Source organism: Nansenia antarctica, assembly GCF_963989245.1.
Source record: "Nansenia antarctica genome assembly, chromosome: 4".
NCBI classification, from domain to species: domain Eukaryota; kingdom Metazoa; phylum Chordata; class Actinopteri; order Argentiniformes; family Microstomatidae; genus Nansenia; species Nansenia antarctica.
In genome coordinates this window covers 48,987,388-49,003,892 of record NC_137689.1, presented here as the reverse complement: position 1 = coordinate 49,003,892, position 16,505 = coordinate 48,987,388, and the positions used below count along the sequence as shown (strand labels likewise).

The 16,505-nt window shown below is 44.5% G+C and overlaps 1 protein-coding gene across 1 annotated transcript in view; it reads left to right on the top strand.

Moving 5' to 3' along the window:
* Nucleotides 1–3,340: 3,340 nt before the first annotated feature.
* The window catches only part of unc5da (unc-5 netrin receptor Da), a gene marked incomplete at both ends in the record, with an annotated part of 163,537 nt that continues 150,372 nt past the window's right edge, over nt 3,341–16,505 (top strand). Inside the window, one exon of the mRNA XM_080529400.1 lies at nt 3,341–3,425. Coding sequence (XP_080385526.1) covers nt 3,341–3,425 — 85 coding nt within the window. The remainder of the gene's footprint in view (nt 3,426–16,505) is intronic.

The window sequence follows — 16,505 nt, the reverse complement described above, 5'->3', positions numbered from 1 at the left end:
GAATAGGCTTATTACTCACCCCAAACTCAGCCGTGAGAACCCTCCTAGAGGCGCTGCTGTGAGCTCTGTGGGGGCTGGAGTGTATCTAAAGCACATTGTGAATCCATATTCAAAGCTGAAAAATTGAGTTACGGCCTTAGACGTGGCCCCTTTCAAACATCTTTGCTTTTATCAGAACACACACAAAAAATAATTATAGAAATTCAACCCAATTCACACCGGCACAATCGGTTATTGAATGGTTTAAGATCTTGTTTTGGAGTTTGTAGAGGGTAGAGGATGAAAAGGTTAAAATGATTTGTGAGTGCTATGACTATTGTTGATGTTCTGGCTTCTGGTCTTCATATGAGCAAAGGACATATGAGGACAAAGGGGAAGTGGAGGAAACATAATCATGACTATACTGGTGCTTCCCTTCCAGAGACCCTGTGAAAATAATTTCTTCAGGCTACTCTATGTCAGTGACACAGTTTTACCGATGGTTAACTTGTACTGTAGACCGACAACGTATACTGAACAAATTCAGCACAAGATCAAGCTTATTTTAAAGATGGCCTCTGATGCTTAAATTAATCTGATAGCGCAAATAAGTTGTTTTACAAGTAATTATAATAGGACAAGATATGCCAAATACCAACCCCGTTGTAGTAAATTAGGATTTTTAGGAACCGCCTAGCGTGAAGTTGAAAGAGTTCCTGTGCCATCGAAAGGAGGAAACGATCTGACTTCAATCACACTTTGATCTTCTCTCCACGGGAACATAATTACTTCTTTGCAGACCCTCCCTGCTATCGAAGACAATGTTGCTTCATGCTCATTATGTCGTAAATAAAGCTGATAAGCAGTGTGTTTGTTTCGTGGCACTCTTTGGGCAGCATTGTGACACTTGACAATGTGTTATCTAACCTTCTGTTACATGTTTATGTTATGTCTACATTGTTTCGCTGAAATATCTGTATCGTAGTGAGACTTGTCTGTGGTTTGGGTGGTCATTTTCACAGTGCTATTTCTCTTAAGATATTTCTCTACTGACATGTAGTTGACAATGGGGAGAATATGTGACAGCGGCTGGTGAAAGGGGGAACAAGTCGGCGTGTCCCAATGCCACCTCTGTTGACACCTGCCCAAGGGACTGGTTAGTGGAACAAAGCTGTCACGCTGACAGACTCAAACACACTCACATCAAAGTCCCCACAAGGCTTCTTCCATCCATTTGGAGGAATTGGCATTTATCTCTACAGGGTACATGCATTAAGACCTGACAAATAGCTTTGACAAGCCTACGTCAGACACACACACGCTGGATTTCTCAAGTTTATTAAAAAACTATGTTCTTGTATTCGCCCACCTGCGCTTGCTGTCAGAAATCACATAAAAGGAACATTAACAAATGTTTTTTTCTGACGCAATTATCCCGCTGAGTCTGGAAAGACTGCTGTCTGAAAGAGTTTGACAGAGATCATAAGGTCAACAGTATGAGATGTGGGGGTGTGTGTTAACGGCCTGTCAATTTAAGAGGAAACCAGACAACATGCAGTTTGAGTTCAGCACCACCCTCAGCATATCTACAGTATGTATCAGAAATCATACAATTTGATGGACTATTTGATCTATTCCAAATATTTCAAGAACCTTTATCCACAGGAAGTGAAAATCAGGATGCTGGTCTTCAAATAGCATGTTGTCCCTGGCCTGTCTTTTTGGCTCATGCTGCTTCAGGCCATCAGAGATATTTCAAGCACAGCATTGCCTCGCTTGAGAGATGCTGTCAAGCACTTAACCCTCCCTAACAGGCTGACCCCTAATGAGAACACTGGGAAATAAAACCGTTGGATCTTCAGTGAACGGGGTAATTGTGTCTCAGAAGGTCGAATAGCATTGATTTGCGTACCGTATATGGAATACTGACACAGTTTTCTTTTCAGGTGTTGACGCTACAGTATGTTCTTAGTATGCGTGAGGTTTACAAACAGTTTAAACGGCAGTAGGCTGCGGTAGATACGAGTTGTGAAGACGTATGAAGTGCTGACGAAAGTCACCACAAAGTATATAGTACTCACACAATGCCACAATGTCTACCCTGTGATGGATTGGTTACTAGAACGTAGATAGAGTTTCAGGTATGTGGAAGGTGGAGGGATACAGAACTCTGGAAGCCTAGAATTAATGTGTCCTGTCCTAGAATGCTGCTTAAGACTATACCCCTACACACATTTGCTCATTCTGAAAACTGGAAGTTTGTACAGCACCTATGAAGTTATACTGTATGATTATAGTAATATAATATTAATACTGTAATAATATATTCAATTTAGCTGACGCTTTTATACAAAGCAACTTGCATTGCAGTAAGTGCATACATTTTTCAGTATATGGTCCTCGGTATAGTGTGTGTAAAGCAGGATTCTGTTTTAATGAAGGCATAGACATCAACTATATTTACATAGCCAACTGACCCAAGCTGGCAAAGCAGGAGAGAAATATACACATCAATTAATAAAAGATCTTTGGCACACCTCACGCATCTGCAAAGGAGTGCCACTGTGTTGGTAATTACATTAATAGGGCTTACTTAATCGTTCTATGGGGCTTTTCTAACCAACCCCTGACAGCAAATTGTGCTGTCATATTCACTTAAAAAACAACAACAACAAAAACATTTGGTGACCTTAAAATGACGCCACTTGACATGCTGGATGGATGATTGTGATAAGTGTTTCTAAACGGACTCACGCAGTGGTCATCTGTGGTTTCTCTGTGGTCATCTGGATTCTATATCCCTTCTCCAGAGCCTGTCTAGATGCTCAGAGGACTCCACTGGAGCTGTGGACACGCGGTGTATTCTCTCTCTCTCTCTCTCTCTCTCTCTCTCTCTCTCTCTCTCTCTCTCTCTCTCTCTCTCTCTCTCTCTCCCTACCCCTCTCTCTCTCTCTCTCTCTCTCTCTCTCCCTCTCTCTCCCCCCCCCTCTCTCTCTCTCTCTCCCCCCCCCCCCTCTCTCTCTCTCTCCGCCCTTAAACTGAGAGCTATTGGTTGGCGCTGTTTACTTATTTCACTCTCTCTCACAGGCTACCCGACCGCCGAAACACACACACACACACACACACACACACACACGCGCGCACACACACACACACCGCTCGCTATCTCTCCGCACTGCGAAGTCGAGATGCCGTGGTTCGCCAACCTAGGCTGAGACGGCGACAGGCTGCGCCGGTGTGAACGTTACCGGTGCGGGGTGACCTGTTACTGGTGACACGGCCAACGACGGCAAATGCTTGTGACCCGCGCGCAGCATCCCCGGGTCCGATGGGGAGGAAGGCGACCACAGCAGTGACAGTGATGGGACAGTTTTCAGGAGGATGCGTCTTGAGTTTGGGCATCCTCTTGCTTCTCGGTTTGCAGGTCCCGGCCACGGTGGCGCGAGGTAAGCACATAAGGCTGCGTGTTTTAATCCACCTATGTATCCTAAATAGCATTGACTATTTGCCACCAGCCACCATAACACTGTTTAATTACCACCTGATGTAGCCTCATGTCAAATCATGACATAATCATGTCAAACGCATGATTGTCGTCGTAGTATTGGCATTGTGTTAAGTGCTGATACGTATTTATTACTCTAAAAATTATAAAACTGCACAAAAAAAAATCTAAACTTTTAAGTGCCACTACGAACCTGAGCTGACTATTGATTTTAATCGAATTCGAATTCCTCTCTTCTCCTAAGTTTTGATGGCGCACAGAAGTCCGCAATGCATGCGTAATTGTTGCACTATGCAATCATTTCCCAGCAAATCTGACTCGATCCTGTACACAAGCCCTCATGGATGGGAATAAGAAGCTAAGAAGCATCTTTTTCGCCACCGGGTGCCCACCCCCACCCCCCGTCAGCAACAGGCATTTACTGTAGGCTACTGTAGTCTATGGTCCTGAGCTTCGATTAACCTCAGATTCACTTTTCCACATTAGGTAGGCCCTACAACAATTATGCTCCATGATTTGATTTGCAGCTTATCGCATCATATTGCATTTAATTATAAGAAGAAAACACGCCATGAACAGGTTTTTGCTTAATGCGCAACTGGAACATTAGTGGTGGGCAGTCATCAGTCTATTGGCAAAGCAATAATCCCATTAACCACTACATATTCGAGATTAGGCTGGTTGATGGTTCAATGGTTCTTGGGAGACGTGATTTGGGCTTAAAGCGCATTGCGCACGGCGCACACCGCTTCCATTGTCCATTCGGTGACATGAGAAAATAACAGGTGTTTTAATACCATCTGGGGGGGGGGGGGGGGGGGCACAACATGGTTCTAAATGGATCGCTGTATCCCATTATTGATTCTGACTGAGCTCGTGCATGTTCAGCGGTTGTATAGCGACGTATAATGCCAAATGCCTTGATGATGGATGAATAGCCATCTGGTCTTGTTTTAGTTATTAGGCTTGATTTGACTTCCTACAGTTTAGCTCTCACAATGGGCCATTGGCAAAGCTCTCTAATGGTTTCTCCCTATTGAATCAACCCTGACCTCTTGAAATCCCATTTAACTTAGACTATCTCTTACAATGGACAATTTGCAAGTTAATTAGTGAATTAGCCTTGAGGATTAGATTTTTGCATCTCAAGTATGGAAATCAAGTTGAACTTGCATAATATAAATATTAGATTATGAATATATTCTGCTTTAGGACTTGAAGCAATTGGTTAGGAGATCTACTCTGTGGTTTGGTCTGTTGAAGTATATTGAATACAAATCTAACATTAAATGCATCCTTTTAATCATGTAAATAACCTTAATTGTCATGTTGACTCTTTCAGTACAGGCTCTCCTCATTCTCATGCTCTTGGCATCAACAGCTTTCACCCTCAATTGTCTTTCCTCTGCATAAAGGATATTACATGATATCAACACCATTGATAATATGATCAGTTACTGTGTGCATTCCACTATAGCCTTGGGTGCCAATATTCTCTACCTGTTTCCATGTTGTGTGTAGTTATTTCATGATGCCCGTATATCAGAAGCACAATGGGAGACATTGCCTGCAGGTATATAGAAATGGAGTGATCTGTGTTGAAAAGAGAGGAGAGAGACACAGCAGCAGGTTTGACACGCTTTTGATGTTTCTGTTGCGACTCACCATCTGATACGGAGAGAGTCATGAATAAAGGGCTATGGAGTCCTCAGTGTAAAAGACATGTTTTATTTATCCCAAATATGGCTACCCTGTATCTCAAGCCACCGCTTTGATTCGACTGACTTTTCACATGAGAGGAATTCATAAGTGCAATATGGAGAGGATGGCCGGGATTCAAGTTGTTTTTTTCTTTTGAAAAAACTTGTGGTGGGCAATATTCAGTGTTGTATCTTTCAAAGGGAAGCAATGATCGAAATATTGAATCTCCCATTTGTCTCTTTCTTGCCATTAAAAAGTAATGACATAAAAAAAATGACAGTCAAGCAATACACAGTCTGTTCGTTTTTGAACAAAAATACTCAAACATCTCAGATTGAACTAATCCAAACATGTTTGTTCACGTAATTAATAGTATTAATTATTGACAACGCAATAGTTGACATCCTTATATTAGCCTGTAGGCTATGGGATACAGTAGCCAGTTATCTTTAAGTGTGTGTGTGTGGCCATGTTGGAAGCAGGAATGAGATGTGGCACCCGATACAGTAAAACAGTCGCCCATCCTTGATACTGAGTGGACAAAACATTCTGGTTTGGGATAGCTCAAGAGCTGTCTACAGGATGTGGTATTCTGAGTTGCCTTGAGATTGAATTGAGCAAGAGAGAGAGAGAGAGAGAGAGAGAGAGAGAGAGAGAGAGAGAGAGAGAGAGAGAGAGAGAGAGAGAGAGAGAGAGAGAGAGAGAGAGAGAGGAGAGAGAGAGAGAGAGAGAGAGAGAGAGAGAGAGAGAGAGAGAGAGAGAGAGAGAGAGAGAGAGAGAGAGAGAGAGAGAGAGAGAGAGAGAGAGAGAGAGAGAGAGAGAGAGAGAGAGAGAGAGAGAGAGATGAGAGAGAGAGAGAGGTCTTGAAAATAACAACAGGATTTGTCAGGTTGCCTGCTGTAATCTGAGGTTATTCTTTTAAATGGATCTGTGTGGATTTGTGGATTAATGTAATCTTGTTTGTCAGTGGATTGTGTTTCATTTGACATCTCCATAGGGTATTTTTGGTGGCTTAGATGAGTTGTCATAGTTGTCATGTCAAACTTTTTGCACAAAATTCCTGTTTGTTGGGGTGTGTGCTGTGTGCGTGCGTGTGCGTGTGTGTGTGTGTGTGTGTGTGTGTGTGTGTGCGCGCGCGCAAGCGTGCATGCGTATGTGTCTCTCTTCACACATATCTATGTGTCTCTCCTCACGTGTGTGTTGGAGAACAGGAGCCTCAGTGTCACTTCACTTCACTGCAGATTTGCCGCTCAGCCTTGTCTCTGCAGCCTTGGAGCTCTCCATTTGATAGGCGCTCATGTTGCTGTCAAGCGTTTCATAACAGCGCTGAAAGGGGAGCCTTGGAGATAACTGCCCATCCACAATTCACCATTCACTGCCTCACTGGCTAACTCAAGGGTATTGCCACAATGGCAAGATTCACACCATTAATGATCGCTTCAATGTCAAGCACATACGTTCCTCTTTTTCCCCCTCCCTCCTTCAATCTCTTCCTTCCTCTCTCTCCCTCCTTCCGCTTCTGTCCCTCTCTCTTTCTCTCTCTCTTTCTTTCTCTCTCTCTTGCATTCTCTCTTAATCTCTCACTCTTTATCTCTCTCTCACCCCCATCTCCCTCCCTCTATGTGAAACACTAAACTGCTTTCGTTTCATAAATATCCCTCCCTTTTTTGTGTTTTTTTTCTACCTTGCAATTCCTGTCACTGTAATTTAGTTTCAGCAGATTGTTGCTGTGACAAATGCTTTGGCTCCGGAGCCATTTCTCAGCTCACCTGATGGAAAGAAGGATGGAGACAGAGGGGGGAAAGGGAGAGCGGAAGGGAGGGAGAGATAGGAGGGAATAGGCATGGTGGAGAAGGCAGGGGGGTTGGAGAGTGGCATGCTGTGGTATCTGATGTTATCCGTCATTGCCACGGCAACATTCGTCAATAGCAGCAAGCATCTGTCACCTGGCTCCCCGACGAATGAATTTCGAGAGTAATCAAAAGCAAATAAATATTTAATGATTTTGAGGCTTAGTGAAAAAAAGTGTGTGTGTGTGTTTGGATGGTTTGGTCTCGGTCTGGAGAAAGTAAAGATGCCTGGAGAGATCAATACGAATACACTTAGATGACACTGACACCTTTCTCTCTATGGGAGATGGGAGTCCTCTGGGTTTCATGGTGTTTCCAAAATCAACACCCCAGTAAACCAATGTTCGGCTGGACATATTGACATACACTACAGCACACTGGTGATAAAACATCACATATATTCAATAGCCTCAGACTTGTATGCCTCCAAAAATTACCCAATGTTATTGCAGTACAACACAGGTATCCATGTTGAGATATGAGCCAATATTCCTAATTAAATTACCTGAATATCATGTAATGGTTATTTATATGACCTCGACACACATATATATATATGAATCTAGCCAGTACAGTAAGTCTAGCTACGGATTACGACTAAATTGAAAACTCTCTACAATTTAGTATTTTCAGTTTGAGTTGACTGATACACCAGTCTAGCCAATGATGGATGCAGCCAAGCTCTGAAAAGATGACCTGGGGAGAGATTTGCAAATTGAAATTGGTCACTTTGATTGGTTTCTTGGTCCAAAGAACCACTACCATATGCCCCCGGCCGAAACCACCGGAAAACGCCCCCAAAAGCATTCTTAAACTAGCAATGTTTGCTAACAAATTATAGGTAAATACTGATCCTAAAACTGTTGTTTGTTACATTGAGTGGGCTCTTCAACAACTTTTGTAATATGGAAAACACATTTACCAATCTGGTTAATTCCAATGAGGGGTGCTCTCTCTGGCGTGAATGTATGGAAGGAGAGATTGGGAGGACATCTAAAGCCATGGATGGACACGACCATACATATTTTATGCCGCCCGTCTGTCCTCAATGTGTGATTGGTGCTTCTGTGAGTGTCAGTGGTGCAGAATGGGATTTAAGAGGCCCGCTAGGCGGATTAACCCCCCTCTGCGTTCCTGTCCTCAGGCCTCAGGCCTTGTAAAAGCGACAAAGCACTTCCTTACTCACAATAAAATGGAGAGTGAATTTCCAAGGGCCTTTGAAGATGCCTGCGTCCCCTTTCAGCTAAACCAGAAATGCTCAACACTGCAGAAAATGCTTAATGTAATATTAGCATTCAGTGGAGCCATTTAAAAATGATCCAGGATCAGCCGTTAGCGCCAGAACATGCACTTCAGAATGCGCAACTAGAACTCTTACCTGGCAGCGGATTTACTTAATTGTTCAATTAAATAACTTGTCAACCTTATTATTATATCTTATTTTAGCATGTGCAGTACATGCTTTCTTAATTTACATAAAACCTGTATTCAGGTGATTTGGCCCTGCTTCATAGTCATTTAGTTTTTTTCCCTAGAGAAGGTTTTGCTTTGGTTAGAATATTTTAGCGGTGTGGTATACTGTATAACAGAGAGCCCCCTGCTGAGATGGGAGACGGAGCGCAATGGGATGGGAGGCACACCTGTGTCTGTAACAGCTGTTCAGAGACAGCCCTGTGATGCACAGCAACCACACCTCCTCCCTCCCTCCTTCTCACCCTCCAGATAACGCTGTCTCCCTCATTTCTTCTCTTTCTCTCTCTCTCTCTCTCTCTCTCTCTCTCTCTCTCTCTCTCTCTCTCTCTCTCTCTCTCTCTCTCTCTCTCTCTCTCTCTCTCTCTCTCTCTCTCTCTCTCTCTCTCTCTCTCTCTCTCTCTCTCTCTCTCTCTCTCTCTCTCTCTCTCTCTCTCTCTCTCTCTCTCTCTCTCTCTCTCTCTCTCTCTCTCTCTCTCTCTCTCTCTCTCTCTCTCTCTCTCTCTCCTAACCACACTCTCTCTCTATGCTCTGCCTGTGTCTGCGACCGGAATAAATTATGGTTCTAATCAGAATACAAAACCCTGCTACAGCACGATAACCACACTTGAAATACAGAGAAGTGGGGGCGGGGGGGGGGGGGGGGGACACACCCGTGCCAAGACACATTGCTTTTGACCGTGTATCCCCCCCCACCCCAACACCCCACACACACCCCGGAGGTAAACACACACTCGTCTGTTTCCTCCGTCAATGCGGGGGTGGGTTCGGGGCCTGTGGTGCTGAGGGTGGTAGGTGGACGGCCGTGCCGGTTTACTCCGGCTAGGAGTGTCAACATAATTTAATTTGCTCCTCCTGATTTACATTTAAATGAAAACAAATTACTATTCATATAAAAGTAACATTTTGAGTGAGCATGGTAATGCAGGGCCCGCCACCTACCCACCACTGTTTGTTCACATTGAGTCAGAGATGTTCCCTGGATTGTGGTCGTTCCTATCGATAGGTGTGCATATTGAGGAGAACAGCACAATCTAAATGTGTTTGTTCCGTGGGGATGCGTGACGCTTAGCGTTGCTGTTCAATCCGTTTGAGCGCCGCCCGCCAATGGCATCGCAAGGTTAGGTAAAGAGAGGTTACCTTTGATGAGGCTCTCCTTCAGCCAAGGACTCCTGTTTGTCATTAAGACAGATAACATCTATTCTTTTCATCGACGCGGCCGTCCTCATCCCAAAGACCACCTTTGTTTCACAACACAGGGAGCAGAATCGATAGCGAGCCGTGCCTATCTCTGCATCATTTCATCTTATGTGTTTAAACCCCGCTGCTTCTCCAAAGCAGAGAGGACAAAGCAGCCTCCAGCCTCAGAAGCAGGGCTCTGATATATGAGTGATATGTACACATTATTTAGGGAGGAGAGCGAGCCAGAGGACGACCTCTCAATATGTTAACATTTACACCCCTGCCACCCCTCCTAAAAGTTTACATTTCATCTTCACGTCCCCTTCTGTGACCGGAGCTGTTTGAGTGGCACGGCCCCGTGTCACGGGTAGCCAGCGGCCCACATGCATTTTTGATCAACATTTATACTACAGAGTGATGAGGTTAAAACGCCATCGGCGGCTGGTGGGAACTAGCTTTGCTTTGCGGTCAGAGGTGATGTTAGCGTGAGTTGCCAAACGCTGCATATTAGAGGAAGAAAGGGGGTCTTGTTTTCTCACGATGATTCACTCACGGTTTTTCTTGCGAGTGTCAGTTTGTTTGCGGCTCTCTCCGAACCGCACTCCTACGTGTTTACTGACACAGCCGTATTCACCACAAGAAATAATACAAACACGTCTGAGATTGACATGTCATTGAAATGAACAGCCTTGAAATGGAATGTGCACATTGCAAAGACCGGCTTGATGCAGCGACATCTTATTTGTGGCTACCTCGATATTTTCTACTGCGACCTGACCAGCATGCATGGTGAAGTCGAACAGTTGTGGGGCTAACATCGTGGGCTAGTTTGTTAGCCTCAAAAACTGTATATCCTCACACAAATGTCATTACGATGGTGAAATAAACCATGTTCCGCTCATAGGTTCTTTACACCGTCATCATGCCATGCCATCAGTACATTCTAAATGATCTAGAAATGGGCTAGGGTAACCTTTTCTTCTCTAAAGCATGTGTATTGGATATCAGTAATCCAAAACAAGGTCCTGATAAACCGAGAGGATAAAACCCAATTACCCTGCATCCAGACCTGAGTCATCTGCCTTTTGTTCCAGCCATTTTCTCCTCTGTCTCCTCTCTTTATCTCCACCTGTGTGGTTTACCCAAAGACTGTCCGACCTGATTGCAATCTTAAAAAAAAAACAAAAAAAAAAACAGAAACGAAAGTAATAGAGTGAGCCAATCGATGGCGAGCAGCTTGGGCAGAGGACACTGGGGGAATCTCCCCTCGGTGTAATCTTCCCCCTGCCAGCCTGAAGTTTGTGTGTGTTCGCTTGGGGGACTAATTAAGGAATGCCTGTGAAGGGCCCTGAACTGCTTGCTCTTCTCTCTGTACAGAAGCGGAGTGGACACAATCCATAGCCAGTCAATACACCGGGACTCCATAATCAAACCCAATGAGTGTTCACCACAGCACATTTGATCTGGAAGTAGAAGTAGCCTAGATACTGACCTTCTCATTTCGAAGGTAGTTTCACCATGGAACTTTGGTAGTTTCACCATGATAATTTGTATTCTTCCCAATGTGTCATTGATGTTGCATTAATAGCAATTGGGGTGGGAAGCCCAGCTCAGCTTAGGCCAGCATAGCCCAGCCCAGCTCAGGTCAGCATAGCCCAGCTCAGCTGAAGCTAGCATAGCCCAGCTCAGGCCAGCATAGCCCAGCTCAGGCCAGCATAGCCCAGCTCAGCCTAGCCCAGCTCAGGTCAGCATAGCCCAGCCCAGCTCAGGTCAGCATAGCCCAGCTCAGGCTAGCATAGCCCAGCCCAGCTCAGGCCAGCATAGCCCAGCTCAGGCTAGCATAGCCCAGCCCAACTCAGTCCAGCATAGCCTAGCTCAGGCCAGCATAGCCCAGCCCAGCTCAGGCCAGCATAGCCTAGCCCAGCTCAGCTTAGTGTGGTACAGAGCAGCGCTGGAAGCCATTGACCTTTTCCAGAGCACAGGGAATTGGCTGCCTCACTGAGCCCACAGTTGTACGTGTGTGTGTGTGTGTGTGTGTCTCTTTGTGTGTCTGTTTTATGTCCTTCTAGTCAGGTTATCACAGAGTTTATTATAGCCCTCGCGTTACAACGGCGACCGCTTGTTGACATTTGGCCCTCTCCCTGCAGGCCGTGGAGAGAGCGCTCTTCAGACAGGAGATAAAACACTGACTCTGTGACTCATCTCCGGGGGAATCTTTACATTGTAGTGTTTTAGCATTTGACCCCATAATGCCCCCCTTAATGGAGGAGAGGGTCAGACAGTAACCCACTAGCGCCATTCGAGGAGTGTTGTTTTTTTCCCCCCATCCACTTCACAATCTGCAGGACTGAAGGAGCTCGTCAAGAGCTGCGTTCACCAGCCGACGTTGCGGAATCGTCGAATATTCTGTACAGGAGTGCAGCACACCATAGGATAGCGTTCAGCTGCCGTGCATATAGATCCTGCTAATACCCTGCGGCTGCATAACAGTAGCAACAGCCAGCCCACACAGGGCCAAAGCCAGGCTGGAGTCAACTTACCCAGGATTGCTCCCATGGCCGTCGTCAGGCCGGATAGGATGATGATGCTGCGGCTCATGTGTGATAGCTCCTCCGTGATCCCTTCCCAGGGAATTAGGTGTACACGAGGAGGGCCGAGGTCGAGGAGCTAGAACGTTTCCTCACGCTCCTCCTTAATTGTACATTAGGCTAATTTGCACCCATTCCTGCGGCTCCCATCCCCGCTCGGCGGCGCAGGAGGTGAATCCTCGGGAAGAGCCGTCTCTTTAATGGAAAGGTAATGACATGCTGCACGCCGCCATAACGGGCCAATTATCTCCTAAATGAGATTCCGCCAATAGAGGGAGGGTTGCTTCCCTCTTTCTTCTGTCTTTATATATGTGACACAGCCCAATGAAAAGGGCTACCTGTAGGCGAAATCATTTTTCAGTTTTTTACATGTGCTTAAACTACAGATTGTAAGCTTTCAAATGATGCATCATACATTGAAATCGGAAACAAATTGAAGACGACATGAGTATTTGAAAGTTGCTACACCGGAAATCACTAAGCACAGAAAATCCCCATCAAAGATAATGAATCCCCATCAAACAACAAGAAACGAAGTCATTGTGTTATAGATTACACTTATTTAATGAACGTAAAACTGTTCGGAAAAATAACGAGTGGGTACTTCACATCTTCGAGTTGAATGTTAGCTAAAAAAACGAAAATTTGAAGAAAAAAAAAAAAAACTTTAAAGACGAATTTGACGTCTTTCTCATTTCCGAGAGGTGTCCAGAAACACCAGGAGCAGTCACATATTTATTTCTTATCATTATTTTGCTCCCCATTTGAGTGTTTCATGTGGAAGCTGGAGGTCATAGGTGACCTCCATTGTGTGTTTGTGTTTGTGTTTGTGTGTGTGTGTGTGTGCTTGTGCACGTGTGCGTGCGTGTGTGTGCATGCATGAGCGTGTGTGTGCGTGTGTGTGTGTGTGTGCTTGCGCACGTGTGCGTGCGTGTGTGTGCATGCATGAGCGTGTGTGTGCGCGTGTGCGTGTGTGCGTGTGTGTGTGCACATTTCATATTTCCATGATACTCTGAAGGGCACCCTGCAGAGGTCAACAGATCCCCTGAGGTCTAATTAAGGCCATGGACGCCATTGATTTCTACCTCTCTATACCTCCTACAGACCAATCCATCGTGGTACCTTATCTGTCACTGCTCTCGTCCACACCGGTCACTCCATCATTTCTGATCATTGTATTTTTCTGTACTGTATCACTGTAGATATGTGTTGGCCTCACTGAGCTGCATCACTAGACGTGATCACACTACATGTTATCTGCTTGCCTTAAATCCAACATTGCGGAATATCCACCGAATATTTACCAACCTCAAGCAAATAGAAGGCCTGGCAAATATTGGTGTTTACCTAGCATCAGCACGACAAATGTTGATTTTCAGGATCAGCAGTCTCTCGATGTGGACGCCCTGCGTATATTTCATTCTACATTGGACGCTAGCCAATGTTTATTTTATCTCGCTCTTTACCTCCCCCTTTCTCTCTCTCTCTTTATCTCTCCCTCCCCCCCCCCCCCCCCCCACCGCCCCACCCTCTCTCTCCCGCTCATTCCCCTCTCTAAAAAAAGCTGTGATTTGATGCTCTCCCTCCAAAACACATATTGAAAGCCCCCCAGGGGCCTTACCTATGCCACGGTGTGACAGTGATGTGGACTGCATCACCAAACAGCTGACTCGGTGCCAACTTGGCTCTGTTATGTACGTATACTGATTACTAGATTAAAGTCATGATGGCGTGAGCATGGATCCTGGTTGTAAAGTGGTGGAAGGTGTGCTTGTGTGGAACACAGGCTTTATGGTTCATTGCTTCCATTCTGTTCAGGTCTCACACACACTTTTTTTTTTTACAAGGATTGAGACTTCACTTACTCCATATAAATCAACCACGTTGTATGTTATATATATCCCCCACGCAGTGAAAGGTAGTGTGACCTGATAGTCTGTTGGTTCAATATCTGACAGGAGCTGGTGTTTTGTTCCCCAAGTGTTTAGTTCCCCATTGCACCCCCCCCCCCCCCCCCTTCCCCCATACCACTCAGGACTTCAACCTTGCTTTTGCACCACTGCTGTTTTCCACACTGTACATATACCCTAACTTTCCATATTGATATCCATTGCTCTTGTTCTGTAAGATATCATACTGCACATATCTGCACTGTACATATCTTCACCCATGTCTGTACATATCACACTGTACATACTGTACATCTCTCCATACTTTTATGACTTTGGCACTATGCACTATTTGCAGATTTGCACTCTGTCGATGACAATTACATTGAATCTGAAGTCGGCAAGGTCATTTTTCCAATTTGTTTTTACAGATTATGAAAAGCTTTCAAAGGATGTGTCATACATTGACATTTGAAAATAGTTAAAGAAGATTATTTGAATGTTGGTACACCTCAAACCAAATAGAAAATCACTGAATCAAAACGGATGTGCTTGCTACCATCGTGCTTGCTAGCTGTTAGGGGTGTAACAAAAATGTTCGGTACAGGTCCTTCGGTTTGGTTCGCGTGTGAACGAATGCAGCTTTACCCACTTCACGTGCAGAATTTTTTTGTGTGTTGAAATAATCTCAGCCAGTACGCATGCGCACACACGCCTCAGAGAGATAGTCAATAGTTTAGCTTAGTTTAGTTTAAACTAGAGCTTGACATTCCTCCAACTCTTTGAGTTGCATTTCATGTACGAAAGGCGCTATATAAATGAAGTTTTACTTACTTACTTACTTACCTACAATGACGAGGGACAAAGACAGGTGGATCGGACCAAAGCTATATGCCGACATTGTTCAACTATGATCGGATATGCGGCTGGCTGTACGTCGAAGTGGCTCACTCATTTGAGACGGCATCACCCGAATGTGAACATTACAGGTAAAAGAAGAAGTGCAAAACCGAGCTCCCCATGGTATTTAAGCAGCCTCTCACTAACAATTCAGACTGGGCCAAAGCAATAACAAACGCCATAGGTGTTTTTATACCAGCGGACCATACTCCGTTGTCGAGAACACAGGTTTTAAACATGTGTTGAAAGGAACCTTGTTACGTTGTTCCCACTCATCCGCATTTCAGCCAGCAAACCATACCAGCCCTTAATTATAAGCAAGCACAAACTATAGTCCACGACGTATCCAAGGCACCTGCGGTCTTAATTAAGAAAGGAAGACCAGTAAACCACTGTTTAATAATCATTTTCAAAAAACAACTACCGTAATAATATATATATTTTTTGTGTGTGTGAATTTTTACCCTGCTGTACCAAAAACCTACCGAACCGTGTCAAATTGCGGTACGTACCGAACAGAAATGTGTGTGTACCGTTACACCCCTACTAGCTATCAACATCGCTATGTAACATATCTAACATCTGCATGTTTAGCACATCACAACAACATGCTGATAGAACATGAACATGCTAAAAACACATAACTACACATAAGTAGATGATCAGTCATAAGCACACGGTCACAGTACACAGGAACAGTACAACCTCTTGTGCCAGATTAGGCCTTATTCAATTCAAAGTCTTCCATAGGCTTCACTTTTGCTAATCTAAACTCGCAGCGATATATCCTGATGTAGAGGACAAGTGTGAACGATGTGCTTTATCCCCAGCCAATCTTACCCATATGTTTTGGTCATGCCCTAGGCTGGTAACCTTCTGGACTACTATCTTTAAGATACTGACAGAGGTTTTCTCTGTTAATCTCGAACCCTCACCCCAGATAGCCATATTTGGAGTTCCACAAGATTTCAGTCTCCTAACCACCAAAGATTCTAATATAGTAGCATTTACTACACTGCTGGCAAGGCGTAGAATTTTACTAGGATGGAAATCTCCAACTCCTCCTTCAATAGCCATGTGGCTTACAGACATAATGCACTTCCTAAAGTTAGAAAAGATTAAGTTCACGCTTAGAGGTTCAACAAAAAAATTCTACTTGCACTGGCAACCGTTCATTACATATTTTGAGAACCTGACAGCACTTCCTACAAACTGATGCTTTTGTAACCAAGCAGTTTGTTGTCTGCCTTGGCCTCTGAGACCATGACATTTCCAAATAAAACTGACACTAACTTACCTATGAATATATTGTAGCTCATGATCTGACGCCTGAATATGACTTATGTAAGCAGCAATCTCCTACTACATCATTTATACAACCTAGCAGAATTCCTTGTGATATTATTCCCCCCCCCAATTTTTCTTCTACATTTTATTGTTA